Source organism: Leptomonas pyrrhocoris, assembly GCF_001293395.1.
Source record: "Leptomonas pyrrhocoris isolate H10 chromosome Unknown, whole genome shotgun sequence".
NCBI classification, from domain to species: Eukaryota; Euglenozoa; class Kinetoplastea; order Trypanosomatida; family Trypanosomatidae; genus Leptomonas; species Leptomonas pyrrhocoris.
The window spans coordinates 246,707-263,723 of NW_015438369.1; the positions used below are offsets into that span (position 1 = coordinate 246,707).

General features: G+C 55.3%; 4 protein-coding genes across 5 annotated transcripts; all 4 read left to right on the plus strand.

The window, feature by feature from the left end:
• Nucleotides 1–48: 48 nt before the first annotated feature.
• ABB37_06147 (hypothetical protein) lies at nt 49–3,622 on the plus strand (the record flags this gene model as incomplete). 2 transcript variants are annotated; one of them, XM_015804411.1, is made up of 1 exon in its annotated part: nt 49–3,622. In XM_015804411.1, the coding sequence occupies exon 1, from the start codon at nt 1,322–1,324 to the stop codon at nt 3,620–3,622; it is 2,301 nt and encodes a 766-aa protein (XP_015656985.1). In that variant the 5' UTR covers nt 49–1,321. The 2 variants fall into 2 exon arrangements, with proteins under 2 accessions (XP_015656985.1, XP_015656986.1); XM_015804412.1 differs by having other exon boundaries at nt 60–3,622.
• Nucleotides 3,623–5,950: 2,328 nt separating this feature from the next.
• Nucleotides 5,951–8,656, plus strand: ABB37_06148 (hypothetical protein; the record flags this gene model as incomplete). Its single annotated transcript, XM_015804413.1, has 1 exon — nt 5,951–8,656. Exon 1 carries the CDS (start codon nt 6,758–6,760, stop codon nt 8,654–8,656), a length of 1,899 nt encoding a protein of 632 aa, XP_015656987.1. The 5' UTR covers nt 5,951–6,757.
• Nucleotides 8,657–10,024: 1,368 nt separating this feature from the next.
• Nucleotides 10,025–11,570, plus strand: ABB37_06149 (putative mitochondrial citrate synthase; the record flags this gene model as incomplete). Its single annotated transcript, XM_015804414.1, has 1 exon — nt 10,025–11,570. Exon 1 carries the CDS (start codon nt 10,158–10,160, stop codon nt 11,568–11,570), a length of 1,413 nt encoding a protein of 470 aa, XP_015656988.1. The 5' UTR covers nt 10,025–10,157.
• A 2,261-nt stretch (nt 11,571–13,831) lies between these two features.
• On the plus strand, nt 13,832–15,377 carry ABB37_06150 (putative mitochondrial citrate synthase; the record flags this gene model as incomplete). Its single annotated transcript, XM_015804415.1, has 1 exon — nt 13,832–15,377. Exon 1 carries the CDS (start codon nt 13,965–13,967, stop codon nt 15,375–15,377), a length of 1,413 nt encoding a protein of 470 aa, XP_015656989.1. The 5' UTR covers nt 13,832–13,964.
• Nucleotides 15,378–17,017: the final 1,640 nt, after the last annotated feature.

Consider the following 17,017-nt stretch of genomic DNA (forward strand, 5'->3'; position numbering starts at 1 on the left):
TTTCCACAACAACACACAACGGTGTCAACCATCACGTTGCATGTGTACGGCCCCTCTGCAGTTGCAGGCCTTGTTTAGCTTTGCTTCTTTCTTTCTTTTTTCTCCCCTAGGCTTCCCGCTCGCTCGCCGTGATTCGCCATCCAGCCTTTCCCTTCCGGTCCGCCTTTGCGCTATCCTCATTTCGCCTCTCTGCGTGTGCGCGTGGTCGCCTCCCTCAACGTGCAGCAGCGCCTTATTGTTCTTCTTCTTTTTTGTTTTTTAGCAGAGACGACGAGAACATCGACGTAAAAACCGCCAGCAAAAAGAATCCCCCCTCCCCAGTTTGTAGAACTACTCCGAGCCACAGCTAAAGGAATATACTGTGATTTAACCAAAAAGAGAAAGAAAAGACAGAGCAGCAGATACGGCACAAAGCCAAACCACCGTACACCCCGTACGACCGCGTTTCGTAGTGATTGAGATACATACCTCCCTCTTACGTCCCATTTATATTTAGAGATAAATATATATAGCTGTGTTTCTCTTCTTACTCCTTACACCGCGAGACGCATCAAGTGTAACCCTTTTTTCGTTCCGCTTATATATGTGTGTTAGTGCACTCGCGTAACTAAGAGTGCCTGACGCAGCAGTAACGCCCCTTTTTCTTTTTTTCTTTTGCGGCTCCGCTTCGAGTTACCGACGCCTGCTTGTGTGGTTTTTTCAAAGAGTTTTTTTTTGTTTATTTATCCGCGGACAAAAGGAAAGAAAAGAAGTATTACACACGCTCGGAGATCGTCAACGTCGGCAGCGGTTTTGCGTTCCTCCTTCGATTGCACGCTCTTCGACTTCGCCAACCTTTTCTTTTGCATACATATATATTTATTTATTTATTTATTTATTGCCTTTATCTTTTTTCTTCATATAAACTCCTCGTGTTTATCACAAATTCACCTCTGCTCTTGTTTTCGCCCTCCTGCCGCCGACCTGCATCTCGCAGCTGCTGCTTTCCGTTACGCCTTCGCAGCCACGCACACGCACACGTCGGTAAACCGAGGTTTCGTCGTGGCAGTGTGCCCCGCTCTTTCTCTTCGTGACGACCCCGCAGAGCAGACTCGAGCATACTCCTTCCATTTTGCTACGTGTACGGAGGGAAAAACGGTGTGAGAAAGCGTTGTGAGTCCGACCTCTAGTGGGTGTTGTTTGCTGCTGTTCTCTCCTTGGACGGAACACGCCTATTAAAACAAAACCAAAAAACTCCAACAGCGATATCATATTTATCACCATCACCACTGTCCAAGAGGGAAGTACGAAATCAAGAGAAACAAGAAAAGAAAAGAAGAAGATGCCGGCAGAACTTCTTGACGAGGCCAACCAGGATGCCGAGGAGGAGTTCATCTTCAACGAGTACGCCATCGACGACACTCTCGACCCGCTGAACCGTCTGCTGCTCTACTACCAATCCGATTTCTCTCTCCAGCGACTCGTACTCGTGCGGGAGCTTTGCTCTACGGCGCAGTATGCCGGCTACGCCGAGAGCGCGCGCGCCATCGTGCCGCTGCTCACCTCGTTCACCCAAGACGCCGAGCCGGTGGTGCGGCAGGCCCTCGTCGAGCAGCTCTTTCCCCTCGCGGAGTTCTTTGTCCAGCAGGGCGGCGATGCGGGGTATCAGTACCTGCTGAACGCTTTCCTCCCCACCGCCTTCGAGCTGCTCGTCGACAAAAACGTGGAGGTGGGCGTGGTGGCCCTGGAGACGATCCAGAAGCTGGCCCAGCTCGTGCACAAGGAGCATGTGCAGTCGCACCTGCTGAACGTCGTCATGACTCTCGCGCACGACGAGCGTGCGGAGGACTACCGCGTCGTCGCCGCGCAGCTCTTCAACGACCTCGCACCGCAGTTCGGCAGCGTCTTCTGTACCACGGTGGTGCTGGGGGAGTTGGAGCTGTTGTCGAACGACTCGAGCTTTACGGTGCGCCGCACCGTCGGCAGCAACCTCGGCGGCGTCTGCGCCGTCCTGACAACTGAAGAGGCGCAGCGCACGGTGCTGTCCTTGTATCTCGCCCTGTGCGCTGATGAGATCTGGGGCGTGCGTCAGGCATGCGCGGAGTCGATTGAGAAGGTCTCGGAAGGCCTACCAGAGGCGATGCGTGTGCAGTTTATTGTACCCGCGTTTCAGAAGTTGCTCGAGGATGACTCGCGGTGGGTGCGGACGCGTGCCTACGAGTCCTTAGGACGCCTCCTGCACACCCTCCGCAGCGAGGACATCAGCCCGGAGCTGCTGCGTCTCTTTACGGAGATGGCCTTCCAGTCCGACAACGTCGAGAGCCCGTTGAGTGAGTACTGCGCCTTCTGCTTCCCTGCGGTGGTGCAGGTGATTGGTCCCTCCCGCTGGCCCGAGGTGGCTGACGCCTACGCGACGATGCTGAAGGACGTGCAGTGGAAGGTGCGCAAGTCGCTTGCCTACTCGCTACACGAGATGGCAGAGCTGCTCGGGACCGACATCACCGAGGAGGCGATCGTGCCTGCCTTTGAGCTGCTGCTGCGCGATCTGGACGACATCAAGCGCGGTGCCGTGCTGAACGCGGAAAAATTTCTGGCCCTCGTCACACCCGCTACGCGCGACCGTCTCGTACCGCTGCTGTGCCACGTGCCGCTGGAGAGTGAAAACTGGCGTCTGCGCAACGAGGTGGCGAAGCGGATTGGTGCAGTGGCGGTGCTTCTCTCACCTGACAGCCCGTCCTTCTCCTCCGTCCTGGCGCTTGTCTCGCGCCTGCTCGACGACAGTGTGATGGAGGTGCGCACCTCCACCTATGAGCCGGTGGCCGTCATCCTGAAGCACCTGCGAGGGGCGAACGATGAAAAGTATCAAAACTATCTCTCCTCCATCGTGAAGCTGGCGACAGCTTACAGCTTCCGCGGGCGGCAGATGTTCGCCTACGTGACGGAGCAGGTCGTGAAGGTGGGCGCGGACGACGTGCTTGAGAACGCGCTGCTGGATGGCATGGTAAAGCTCGCGATGGACCCTGTCGTGAACACCCGCCTCGTCGTCGACTCGGTGGCTGAGAGGACAATCCTGAAGAATGAAAGCTGGGCTCACAACGCGAAGGTGCAGGAGGCTATGTCGGTGCTGCAGCAGCAGGCCACCTCGCAAGAGGCGGTGGACGCCGCGGCCGAGAATGCGGAGGCAGCCGTGGCGAACACCCAGATCCTCCACGACGACAGCACGGCGGATGCGGTGGGGATGGAAGTGCAGGCGCAGCAGCAGCAGTTCGATGAGGGACAGGAAGAATTCCTTCGACAGCAGCAAGAACTCTTTCATCTGAAGGAGAAGCAAGAGCTCCTTCAGCAGCAGCGCGAAGAAAACCTCCTTCGGCTAGATCAAAAAGAAAAACAATTGACGATGATGGGGGGTAGAGAAGACGGCGGTGCGCCTTCGCCGCCGCAGGCAAAGGCAAGCACAGAAGGGCAGCCGTCCGTTGCGGGCAGTGGGGTCAGCGGTGTTGTCGGTGCTGGCAGCAGCAGCAGCAACGGCTTTAGCAACAACGCGAGAGCGACTGCGACGAGTGGGCTTGGCGATGCGGCGGCCGCGACGGCGGAGGGTAAGGGTAGCGGCACACTAGGCGCTCCGGTGGTGGGTGAGATTTAATGCAATAATAACTGTGTGTGTGTGTGTGTTGTTTTTTTACTTTGTGAGAGAGGCCAGAGCAGTAATGGCAGCGACAGCGGGGAGGGGGGTAGAGCGGCATTTGCGGTTGACGCTCGTGACCCATGATGGTTTCTGTGTGTTCTCTGTTGTTATTGCTGTTTCGTCGGGATGACGCTCGCACACTCGGATACTCTCAAGCCCCTCATTGTTATTATTACTATGATTCTGCCTCTTTTATTCGGACCACCGTATATGTACATGTACATATCTATCTCTATACGTTTTTGTTTTCTCTCTCTCTCGTGTGTGTGATGGTGCTCACGTATGAAGGGCTTCGGTGTGCCAGGAAAAGGAGAAGAGTTCGACTCACTTGATTGCTTCTGTGCGTCGGGGCAGCAGAGGGAAAAAAGTTTGTATACTTTTCTTCTTCATTTTTTTGGTGTTGTTGTTGATGGTAATTCGTGGTGTTTTCGGTCTACTTGTTGTAGTGAACGCTTCCGTTTCAGCGCTGCCTTTATTGCTGCCGTTTTAGTGTTCATTTTCTCTGTCACACACACACACACACACACACACACACGTGCGAAAAAAAAACCCACAGCTTATTCCTGTTAACAAACACCGATTGCAACACAGACGTTCTTTGCGGCTCTTCGACCTAACAGCTTAAGTAACGCGCGCACATACACAGACACGTGCGTCGGACAAACATCGGTTTTCATGCGTGGATGTGGATATGTGTGTGTGTGTGTGAGAGAGAGAGACTCTGTATTTGAGCTTGTGTTGTTGTCATCGTTGGTATTGCTGTTGCAATCACCTACCACTCCAAACAATGTACAGGGCTTTTGCGGTTGTTGTTGTTCGTTGGTTGTGGACTCGGTAAGGATCGATAAGTGCACCTGCCTGTACGCCTCTTGAGTGCCTATTATGTTTGTATTTGAAGAGCTGTAGCGTGTGTGGAAGCGTCATTTTTTTTCCCCGATTGACGGATGATGGATGACACACGCAGGTTCACACGACTCCTTTATGTGAGTCAGCTAATTCATAGCTTCTCTGTTGGCCTCTGTGATGCGAAGGGTGAACTGTGCAAGCAACAAGTGCCGGCCAAAAACATAATAGTCAATCAGGAGTTGTGCACGTTCTTTTTGTGGTTTATTTTTTTATTTCAGTTGTGTGTGTGTGTGTGTGTGTGTGTGGCTGTTGTTCTTAGGTTGCCTTCCTTTACTTCTTAAACATCTCTATTTCCTTTCTTTTTTATTTCTGGATGGTGGTAGCTGTTGTTTTCGTTGGCCTACGATTCTGTGTTAATGCCTTCTTTGTCGTGTCGTGTCGTGTCGTGCGGAGGTGCGTTGTGCTCTTATCTGTCGTTGTCGTTGTCGTTGTCGTTGTGTGTGTGTGTGTATTTTGGGGAGGAGAGCGAACCACTGAATCGTCTCGTATCATGTGGAGGCTTGCTGATCATCACATCGTTGTGAGTGGGCTGTGCGTGTTTTTCTTCTTTCTTTCCTTCTCTCTCTCTCTCTCTCTTTGCGTCTTTTCACTTTTCTTTTATTACTATTATTCTTCCTCTTTGCCTTTTGGAATACTTTTGAAGCCCTCCCCACACACTCCCGCAGACACACAGACAGACATTGCTCTCCTCTCTCTCTTTATTTCTTCTTTTTCTTTTTCGATTGTTTTACTTCGAATTTTTTTGCTGTGTGTTGATGGCACGCGTATGTGGTAAACTCGCCCTGTGCATGGCCTGTGCGTGTGTGTGTGTATTTGTTGTCGTTCATTCTAGCTTGTTGGTTGCCCTCCACCTGCCGTGTGTCGGTCACAACAACTGCAAAAAAAAAAAAGGAAACACAATACGTGAAGCTTCAGGGAAACCAAAAACGAGAACCGTGTAACAAAGCCATGGAAAGGTGGTGAAAACCGCGTCCACGGTGTGCACAGCGGCAACGAGAGGAAGGAGGCAAAAAGAGAAACAGCCTTGCGAATGACGGCATGTGTGTGTGTGTGTGTGTGTGTGCAGCATCTCGCTGACCAGTTACCTCCCCCTCTCCCTGCTCCCAGCACGCCAAGCTGCGAGCTGTGCACTGTTTGATTCCTGTATTCAGCTTTGCTTTCGCGCAACGCCGCAAGCTCGATCCCAGCGTGATGGTTTTTGTTTCCCTGATGACGATGCAGCTGTGCAGACGGCGTTTTGCGAAGCTGACCTGTACCGCTGCCGATGACTGCACAACGTTAAGAAACTGTTAAAAAGAGAAAAAACCGGACACTATTTTTCTTTCTTTCTTCTCTTTCTTGTTTTGTCATCTCATTGCATACACTTGTGGACACCACGCCAGAGTCTCTGTGCTGCTATTCAACTTCATCTCGATCGTTGTATCACGGTTACCTCATACAAACCTATATATATGAAGAGAAAGAGAAAGAGAAAGAGAGAGATTTGTCTCGAGGATCGAAGCTTTAGGTGAAGGACGGCAAATCATCACAATGGCGGGGGCCGCACCGGACAACAAAGGTCCTCGGTCCTCACGGCCCTACCTACCACCGCTGTCGCACGGCGAAGACACCGACGCCGCCCTGCCCCATCAGCTGCCTTCGCTCCCCATTGCGACTCTTCACGCACCCCTCTCTGCACCGCTGCGCTCGTCAGGCTCTCTCAACATCCCTCAAACAACTTCAAGTAATAATAATGCTGCTCCTGCTGCTGCTGCGTCCTTACCAGGGAACAAAACAAAGCACGCCGAAGGCGACGACGAGGGAGAAAAGAAGCTGCCGAGCATTACACGGTCGGCAACGGGTGGCGTGTGGCGCTCGAACAGCGTGATTGGGAGAGCACGTGGGATGAAGCCGCTGTCGCTACGCGTGAAAGCCTGTCCCCCCTCTTCCCCCGCTGCATTAACCGATGAAGGCGCGGAAGATGCTGCGGCTACTGCTCCTGCGAAAGGCCCATTTCAGGGCACCGCATCGACAGAGGAGCGCCACCTGCATTCTGCGGAGACGCAGCCGCACCCACCATCGCCACCTCGTTCACCGCAACGTAAACGTCCGCAGCGACCACCGCCGCAACAACAAACGGCTACCTCGTTTTCACTTGCACGACTGCGCAAGTCTACAACTCCGTCATCACCGTCGCCTCCACCAAATATGGATTCCGTTCCTGCGGTGTACCGCCCCACCGCTGTTCAATTTTCGAAAGCGGTGCTTCGGCTCAACAAGATGACAACCAGCACCTGCACCGCAGCGGACACGACCTCCTTGGAGTTTGTTGAAGAACGAAATGGCAAACGGGTTGATCGACGTCACGCCGACAACGGCGGCCCCTCGTACGAGACACCAACCCCGTCATTGTCGCTGTCACGTCTGCGCAAGCTCATGCACGTGTCGTTGCTCCCGCTCACCATCTGCACCGACGGTGCTGCGGTGCTGCTGGTAGACCCGAACGGTACATCGCGGCATGGAAACTATGTGCAGGCAGTGAAGACGTATCTGCGACGGCGAGCTACAGCTCAGCTTTCCGCCTCATCGGCTTCGCGTGTGCTGTGGTGGACGGCGGAGGACGCACACGACTGCAAAGGTGTGCTACCGCTCTCGCGCGCTCGTGCCTCCTGTGCAGACGGCGATCTCGCATTCGGCGTGTCCGGCGACGACTGCGCTCCACTCACGTCATCGCTGGCCAAGGTCCGATGCAACAGCAGTATTTTCCTTTCCAGCGTCCAGCCAGACCGTTTGACGTTACCGTTCGGGAACGGCCTGCTTCTGCTGTTGATGCCGGAAGCAGCGGGTGCATCCACGGCGTCGGCGGACGCAGCTCTCGGTGACGACGCACGCTCGAAGGAGCAACGGCACGCCGATGCCGATGCATCCCCCCGCGCTGCTCTCCACGGCGTCCGCCCCGCCTCTCCAGCCGCCTCGTCGCTTAGTCAGGACCTTTTGACAGACCTGTGTCACGGCTACCTGCCCTCGCTGTTGGAGTCGGTGTACCCCAACGGCGGTGTGCAGCTGCGGGGGTGTTGGTGCACGCTGAGCAGCAGCGGAGATGAAAGCGACGTCAGCTCTGCGCGACATCAGCAGCAGCCTCACAACGCTTCCCATACATCCTCGCGGGTGTCAGCGGATGGCGCCTCAAGCGGAACGGAAGGTGCGGTGGACGACTGCGTGGCAGCCCTCTCAATTGCTGAAGCGCTGGTGCATCCTCCGCACCCCCTCCTGACTGGCACATCGGAAGATCCTCGTCTTTCATCGTCGGCGGCGGCCGTGGCAGCACGAGTTATGCAGTCACTCCAGCCCACCTCGCTTCCACGTGCACCTGCGAGGGCAAACGATGCATCGCAACGCGATCTCCCGCCGGCGCTCGTTCTGGACCTTCAGCCACCTGTCATGCAGTTTGCGCTGCACCTCGGCGTCGCAGCACCGATGCAGACGACGAAAAGCTCTGCAGAAGCGCGTTCTGACGAAAACTCGGAGCATGTACCTCAGTCCCTCTCGTCTCATCCCTTGTCCGACACCACCACATCAAAGATGCGGTTTCCAGCAGGGGCGATGACACCGTCGTTAGCGCTCGCCGTGCACGAGGCTGACGTAGTGATGGGAAGTGACCAGCGGGCCCTCATCACGGCCGCGCGATCCACTTTTTCCAAGAGTGGTTTGGTGTTTGTGGGTCCGCTCTTACGGGGTTCTCCACGCGTCTTTGGCACAGCAGCAGCTGCACTGTCGGCCCGTCCTGCTGTGGAAGCTCACCGCAGTCCATGTCAGTCCGCCATGGTGTTGACGCCCATGGGGCGCGTAGAGCTGGTGGTGGAGCAGGGAGCCAACAAGGGCCTGACAGGCAGCGTCGCATCCGCGTCCTCCTTCGGCTCTCCCGTGACCATACGCGACGTGAAGCGCAGTCTTTGTCGCTGCGCGGTGGGGCAAGCGCTGCAGCTTACGGAAGCAGACGTGGCTCTGGTGTACGCCCCAGGCACGCCGGTGTTGCAGGACCAAGATGAAGTCCCACGGAGCCACGTCGTGTTGCGGCTCAGGCGGCGTTCGATCCACGTGAGGTGATGCGTCGAAGGTGTGCCTTTGCAGCACAACAACGACAAAAGGAAGGAACTCCTTTTCTGCTGCAGAGGCAGCGCCCCACCATCTTCCTTCCTTCTTTTGCAAAAATATTTTATTTGACTTTCGCCTTGTTGTTTTGTATGTGTCTCGCGTGAGCACCAACGTGACGGTGCGTGGAGCGAAGTGGGTGACCACCCTCTTCGATTTTGTTTTTCTCTTTTTCCTCCTTCCGCAGCCAGTGAAAAGAGAGAAGGAGAAAGACAAAGGATTTGTGTGTAACAACAATATATAAAAGAAAAACGCATTGTATTTCTTCACACTCCCGTTGATGTACAGTAGGACTTCTTTCTCCATGTGACTTCTCGCTCTTTCTTTATTATTATTATTATTATTATTATTGCTATTATTACTATTCTCTTTATACATCTCGTGCGTTCAACAGCGTTAGTTCGGATTCTCTTTCCTATGGTGGATACTATTCGGTGTCTTTCACAACGGCGCAAATTCCACGATAGATAGAAGAGAGTGCGTCTTTGCGGGTTGACAAGACCAGGTCGTTTTTTATATTTTTATTGCCGTTGTTGTTGTCTGCTCTCTACATTAGTACTGCTGCAATATGCCATGGCGAAAGCCACCGCCCAGGTGCGTTTCTTTGGGTCGAACAGCCAGCTCAACACACTTCCCTGTGAGACACACATACGATGCTGCGCTGCTTCGTGCTCACGCTTCAGGAGACGCCCTTCTTTTTCTTTTCTTTTTTCCTGTTCTGGCATCAATAGTACGTACCTCCTAGTGCGTCATTACGTTCTCCGTGGATTGCCAGGGAGGGGGGGGGAGGGAGGAGGACGGAGTGAGTGAGCCGTGTGTTTGCGTGCTCTCTTAGCGAAGGGCAGCTCTTGTGCGTTTAATACGTTCGCTCTTCTTTTGTTGTTTTCTCGTTGGTATCTCTTTCGGCCAGCGAGTGTCACCGGGATCGCCGCGGAAACAGGATCGTCTCCACAGACTCAACGGCAGCGGTGCACCTCAAGCCAATGCGAACACGTCGGTTCCACCGCCTCGCGTAGCTCCTGTGTGTCAACGCCTCCTGCTCTTCTCCCGTATTAGCCGCGGAGCCGTTGTGCCACCGTTTTCGATTTATCAACGCTGGTGTATGAAGAGGCGCTACTGTTTACTGCCTTGTGCTAATCTCCCCTTTACTGTGATTTTATGTCGGAGCCACCCATCCCTCTTCACTCCCTCGCTCACATCTCTGTTTCTCACCTCCTCCTGCCTTGCATTTTGTGCTTGCTGTCCGCCTCCCCTCTCCTCAACGCTGTGGTTCCCTCCCCACTCCCACGTCAAACCATCGCGCCGCGCACACCGCATTACCGCAGAATTAACACTCACCCTCTACACGCTCTACCCACCCCACACACACACACCAGCTCTAGCTATAGCCCTAGCTCTCACGCATCTTCCGCTTTCTCCACTACACGCAACAGTACCCTCGCCACTCATCCCAACCATGCGCGCTGCTCGTTGCTCGACGATCTGCGGCGTGGCGGGCCTGCGCATGGCGTCGTCGGTGGTGGACGAGATGAAGGACCAGATGCTGAAGCGCAACAAGGAGGACGCGCCGAAGATCGCCGACCTGAAGAAGAAGCACGGCCACGAGAAGCTCAGCGACGCGACGATCGAGGCGGCGTACGGCGGCATGCGCGGGATCACGGGGCTTGTGTACGAGTCATCGCTGCTTGATGCGATGGACGGCATCCGGTTCCGCGGCCGCACGATCCCCGAGTGCCAGAAGGTGCTGCCGAAGGCCCCCGGTGGCAGCGAGCCGCTGCCGGAGGCGATGTTCTGGCTGCTGATGACGGGCGAGGTGCCGACGGCGGAGCAGGCGAAGGCGCTCAACACGGAGCTGCACCGCCGCGCGGACGCGGAGGCGATCGGCGCCGCGCAGAGGGCGATCGCCGCGCTGCCGAAGAACGCGCACCCGATGACGGCCTTCAGCGTGGGCGTGATGGCGCTGCAGACGTACTCGAAGTTCGCGGAGGCGTACGCGACGGGCAAGTCGAACAAGAAGACGTACTGGGAGTACGCGCTGGACGACGCGCTGGACCTGGTGGCGCGCACGCCCTCCGTGGCCGCGATGATCTACAACCGCGCGACGACGGGCGCGACGGAGGTGGCGGCTGCGAGCAACAGCGACCTTGACTGGGCCGCGAACTTCTCGAACATGCTGGGCTTCAAGGACCAGGAGTTCTGGGACTGCATGCGGCTGTACCTGTCCATCCACGTGGACCACGAGGGCGGCAACGTGTCGGCGCACACCACGACGCTGGTGGCGTCCGCGCTGAGCGACCCGTACCTGGCCTTCAGCGCGGGCCTGAACGGGCTGGCGGGGCCGCTGCACGGGCTGGCCAACCAGGAGGTGCTGAAGTACCTGTTCAGCATGCAGGACCGCGTGAAGGCGGACGGCGTGAACGTGAGCGACGAGGCGGCGCTGGAGAAGGCGCTGACCAAGTACACGTGGGAGCTGCTGAAGGCCGGTCACGTGGTGCCGGGCTACGGCCACGCGGTGCTGCGCAAGACGGACCCGCGGTACATGTGCCAGCGCGACTTCTGCCTGCGCCACCACTTCGAGGACGACCTGTTCAAGCTGGTGAACACCATCTACAAGATCATGCCCGACATCCTGACGGAGCACGGCAAGACGAAGAACCCGTACCCGAACGTGGACGCGCACTCCGGCGTGCTGCTGCAGCACTACGGACTGAAGGAGCAGGACTACTACACGGTGCTGTTCGGCCTGTCGCGGCAGATGGGCGTGATGTCCGGTGTTGTGTGGGACCGCATTCAGGGCCGCCCGCTGGAGCGCCCCAAGTCGACGACGACGGAGGCGCTCGCCAAGAAGTACCTCAACACGTCTTTGTAGAAGAGTGAGACGGGGTTCGATGGGGTGGCGAACCTGTTGTCGCGTCAGCCCTCGATGACCAGCCGCTTAAGAAACGCGTAACGGAGAGACGTCCACTCCCACGCACCTACACTCCTGGGCCCCAAAGCACCCGCCACCGACACACGCATGAACGCGAACAGAGGAGCACACACGTCGCTGTTGCGCTTGCAAGATGCGAGGCACAGAGAAGGGAACGACAACGCGGGGCGAGTCTCTCGGTGCGCTCAGGAGACAGCCGCGCTCTTCCCTCCGTGTGCCGCGTCTGTGTCGTACGGAGCACACGCGCGTAATGATGTGCCTCCTCCCGGCGAGCTGAGCCATGCGGAGGCACAGTGGCGTAGCGGTGTAGGGACGAAGGCGACTGTGTATGAGAGGCATTGTTTAATCTCTCTCGAGAGAGAGAGGGAGAGAGAGGAGATGCACAGCACATCGGCCGTCATAACACGCCATCTGTCTTCCTTGATACATCCTTCCCTCCGTCTATTTTGCGCTATCGATCTCACTCTCACAGTTTTCTCTGCCGAGTGCAACGACAGGATGCAGCGTGCCTGCACCTCCTCTTTGCTCTATCTCTCCCCCTCCCTTTCCCCTCTGCGCGTGGAGCAGCCGCACCGCTGGCGTGCGCACATGCACCGGCGCACATTCTTTCCTCCGTTGATGCACAGGACGAGGTGTCTGTGGCGGTTCTGCGACAACTCACAGGAGCGCTGCAGCCCGTTCTGTCTCTGCAAGCGAATACGAAAACGTTTATCAATTATTATTATTATTATTGCTTTTGCATGCTTAGCTTTCTTCCCTCTTTTCTTCCATGTTCTGCGTCACGGACGTCTGCGCAGATATTCCAGTGTGATCGATCTTTGTTCCGCGCGGGTGTCTGTGTGTGCACTCGGGGAAACAGATCCCCTTCATTTATGGCTTCGGTTTAGTGATGGCTTTCCGGTCTTCTGTATCTCTCTCTCCCTCTCTATATTCTGACACACGTTTACGAGCTTCTTCCTGTTCCTCTTGGCACCAATAGGTGACGTGAAACCACATGCGTGGTGTATAGCCGCTATTCCGAAATACCAGTCCTGCCAGTTTACGTAGATACGTTTTCTCTCCGTCTCCCTTGTCATGTGTCCTGAAGGCTAATAGGGGACCCTTCAGCGGTGCGGGCCACAACACACGTCTCCGCAGGAACGCCTGGCAGCACTGAGCATGGACGAGGGGGGGGGGGAGGGGTAGAGACCGACGGGACCTCTCATATTTACAAAATAATACGCAAAGCTCGCCAAACGCGAGTTTTTCTCTTGTTCTGTTCAGCGTTGCCGCTGAGCTTGTTCTTTTGCCCCTTTTTCTTTCCCTATTCAAGTAAATGTTGTTGTTGTTTTTCACACCTTATGTCTAGGTGTTGTTTCCTCTTCTTCTTTTGGGGGGAGAGGAGGTCTGCGGCTAGCACCACCTCGACGCCGACGGAGGCGACAGGGCGGTGGGACATCCTCCTTTCTCATTTTCTTTTTCTTGTTTTGCTTCCTCCCTGCCTCAGCTAAACGACGTAAGAGCAGGCAAGTCGCGGTGATGAGAAAGAAAGAAAAAAACCCGAGGCGGACGAACACCGCAAATGGACCACAGAAAGTTAGATAAGGATGACGGAAGAAGAGGGAGGACGACCCGTGGTGTGTCTGCGCCGCCTCTCCCGGTCCGTTAGCACGCCTTGTCAATTCACCACGTACAGATGAACGGTCCGGCGCGTTTGCGTTACAACGGCGTTTTCCTCGTTTCACACGAGAAGACACAAATGCACAAATGAAAAAGAAACTCAACGAAGCAAGTAATGGAAATCGGCTGAACGTGGATTGCAGCAGCGCATAGTGCGCTGAAGCCGAACCAGGCGCCACCACAACGCAGTTTCCTAAGTGCTCGTCTCCACCGCTTTATCGATGCGTTTTCCGATCTCTATTCGTCGTGCTACCCTCTTCGTATGATGTGGCTTTTCTTAAGTGCACATATTATTCTTGACTTTTGTTTTACTTTTCCTTCTTCTCGTCGTCTCTGTCATATGATGACGGTGCTAGGAACGTTTACGCCTTTGCCGAGCAGCGCCGCTGCTCTCTCCTCTTCACTCCCTCGCTCACATCTCTGTTTCTCACCTCCTCCTGCCTTGCATTTTGTGCTTGCTGTCCGCCTCCCCTCTCCTCAACGCTGTGGTTCCCTCCCCACTCCCACGTCAAACCATCGCGCCGCGCACACCGCATTACCGCAGAATTAACACTCACCCTCTACACGCTCTACCCACCCCACACACACACACCAGCTCTAGCTATAGCCCTAGCTCTCACGCATCTTCCGCTTTCTCCACTACACGCAACAGTACCCTCGCCACTCATCCCAACCATGCGCGCTGCTCGTTGCTCGACGATCTGCGGCGTGGCGGGCCTGCGCATGGCGTCGTCGGTGGTGGACGAGATGAAGGACCAGATGCTGAAGCGCAACAAGGAGGACGCGCCGAAGATCGCCGACCTGAAGAAGAAGCACGGCCACGAGAAGCTCAGCGACGCGACGATCGAGGCGGCGTACGGCGGCATGCGCGGGATCACGGGGCTTGTGTACGAGTCATCGCTGCTTGATGCGATGGACGGCATCCGGTTCCGCGGCCGCACGATCCCCGAGTGCCAGAAGGTGCTGCCGAAGGCCCCCGGTGGCAGCGAGCCGCTGCCGGAGGCGATGTTCTGGCTGCTGATGACGGGCGAGGTGCCGACGGCGGAGCAGGCGAAGGCGCTCAACACGGAGCTGCACCGCCGCGCGGACGCGGAGGCGATCGGCGCCGCGCAGAGGGCGATCGCCGCGCTGCCGAAGAACGCGCACCCGATGACGGCCTTCAGCGTGGGCGTGATGGCGCTGCAGACGTACTCGAAGTTCGCGGAGGCGTACGCGACGGGCAAGTCGAACAAGAAGACGTACTGGGAGTACGCGCTGGACGACGCGCTGGACCTGGTGGCGCGCACGCCCTCCGTGGCCGCGATGATCTACAACCGCGCGACGACGGGCGCGACGGAGGTGGCGGCTGCGAGCAACAGCGACCTTGACTGGGCCGCGAACTTCTCGAACATGCTGGGCTTCAAGGACCAGGAGTTCTGGGACTGCATGCGGCTGTACCTGTCCATCCACGTGGACCACGAGGGCGGCAACGTGTCGGCGCACACCACGACGCTGGTGGCGTCCGCGCTGAGCGACCCGTACCTGGCCTTCAGCGCGGGCCTGAACGGGCTGGCGGGGCCGCTGCACGGGCTGGCCAACCAGGAGGTGCTGAAGTACCTGTTCAGCATGCAGGACCGCGTGAAGGCGGACGGCGTGAACGTGAGCGACGAGGCGGCGCTGGAGAAGGCGCTGACCAAGTACACGTGGGAGCTGCTGAAGGCCGGTCACGTGGTGCCGGGCTACGGCCACGCGGTGCTGCGCAAGACGGACCCGCGGTACATGTGCCAGCGCGACTTCTGCCTGCGCCACCACTTCGAGGACGACCTGTTCAAGCTGGTGAACACCATCTACAAGATCATGCCCGACATCCTGACGGAGCACGGCAAGACGAAGAACCCGTACCCGAACGTGGACGCGCACTCCGGCGTGCTGCTGCAGCACTACGGACTGAAGGAGCAGGACTACTACACGGTGCTGTTCGGCCTGTCGCGGCAGATGGGCGTGATGTCCGGTGTTGTGTGGGACCGCATTCAGGGCCGCCCGCTGGAGCGCCCCAAGTCGACGACGACGGAGGCGCTCGCCAAGAAGTACCTCAACACGTCTTTGTAGAAGGGTTGGACTGGGTGGTGGAGGCGAGAAGAGCGGCGCGCCCTACAGGCAGCGAGCAGTATATAGTTTTCTCCAAAGTGACGTGTTCTTTCGCTTGTCTCCTCCTTACGCATGCATCCTTTTCATAATGCAATGCGCACCTTTTTGCTAGTAATGGAAGTACAGGTAGGTATCCTAACTTCTTTTTCTTTTTTCCTATCTTTTTTCTTTTTGCGACTGTAGCGTTTCAGTGCCACTCAACCCAATTCGTCTGGCGTAGGAAGCTGAAGCAAGGGCTTCAACGAAGCAAGCAGAGCGAGTGCAGAAGGGTAAAAGGCCAGGCAGAAAGGTGGCGCGATCGGCGTTAACAGGAAGAGCTCACTCGGCCGTTTTTTTTTCACCCCTTTTTGTTCTCTTCTCTTTTCTACTTGCTTTTTTATTATTTCTCCCCCGCCCTCGCATTTTTACGTGTTTTCTGTTCTTTTGTGTTTTGTATTGTTTCTCTCTCCTCTCGATCGTCATGAGCCATCCGCGGATGTGGCGTTAGCGGGAACCCCCCACAAAAACGGCCGGCTTTTTCTTCTCTCCCAAGTCGTGAACGAATAATGTGAAATGAAGTGAACGGCTTCTCTTTTCCGAGCATGACTTGCTTTTCTCTGTTTTCTTTGTTTTATTTTTCCTCTGCGATGGCAAAAACAGGCTGCTACGCGTGATTGTTCTGTCGCACGTACGTAAGGATATCGAGACGAGAATAGAAGCCCTTTCTAAAATATGGATAATTCCTTGTTGGTGGAGGTTAGGAACTTGTCTCGCTAAGTGTGTAAAACTGAAAATGTGTTGTAGAGTGTGTCTCGTTACGTGCGCGCCACGTTCACGGACACGCGAGAGAAAAAGAATCCCCCGAACATGAAAACAATGGAGAGCGGTTCAACTGGCTATCGATACAGACTTCGGTCTTTTCCCTTTTATTATTATTATTATTATTATTTCTTTCTTCCTCACGTAACACATTCGCGTGAAGCTCACAGAGTAAAAGGAGACGATGCAGAAAAGGAATTTGTTTTCTCGTGGTGTTACCGCTCCTACTGCAGATCTCCGCTTACATGCCTGTCTGCAGCCCGCAATCGACTTCTTCCGTAGGTTTGCCAAGGCAGTACACGCACTTTTCTTTATTATTATTATTATTATTATTTACGCCTTTTGTTTCAATTACCCTCTGCTGCCTCTGGATTCAGAAAAGAAAAGAGAAAGAAATGCGAATTGTCGTGGCCAGGATGCGAACCCTTTCAAGGAGAGAAAGAGAAAAGAGATGAGTTAGCTAACTCCATATACACCTATTTTTCTATTGCTATATCGTTTTTTTGTTTGTTTGTTTTGTCGTTCTACCATTTTTTATGGCACGTTTTTTTTTTCTTGTAAATCTCTCGACCTTAACAGACGTTTCTGTTTTCGCATTACAATTATTAGTACTGTTATTATCATTATTACTGTTTTCACACACACACGCACACACACACAGAGACGAGAGCGAGAGAGGTTTGCAAAGTACGTTCGCCAAACTTCATTCAAATGAAATGCTCCTTTATTTGTAGGCACTCAGCGGTGCACAACGCGAGCTGACAAACCTGGAAAAAAAAAAGCAAAGAGATGGACAGATGTAT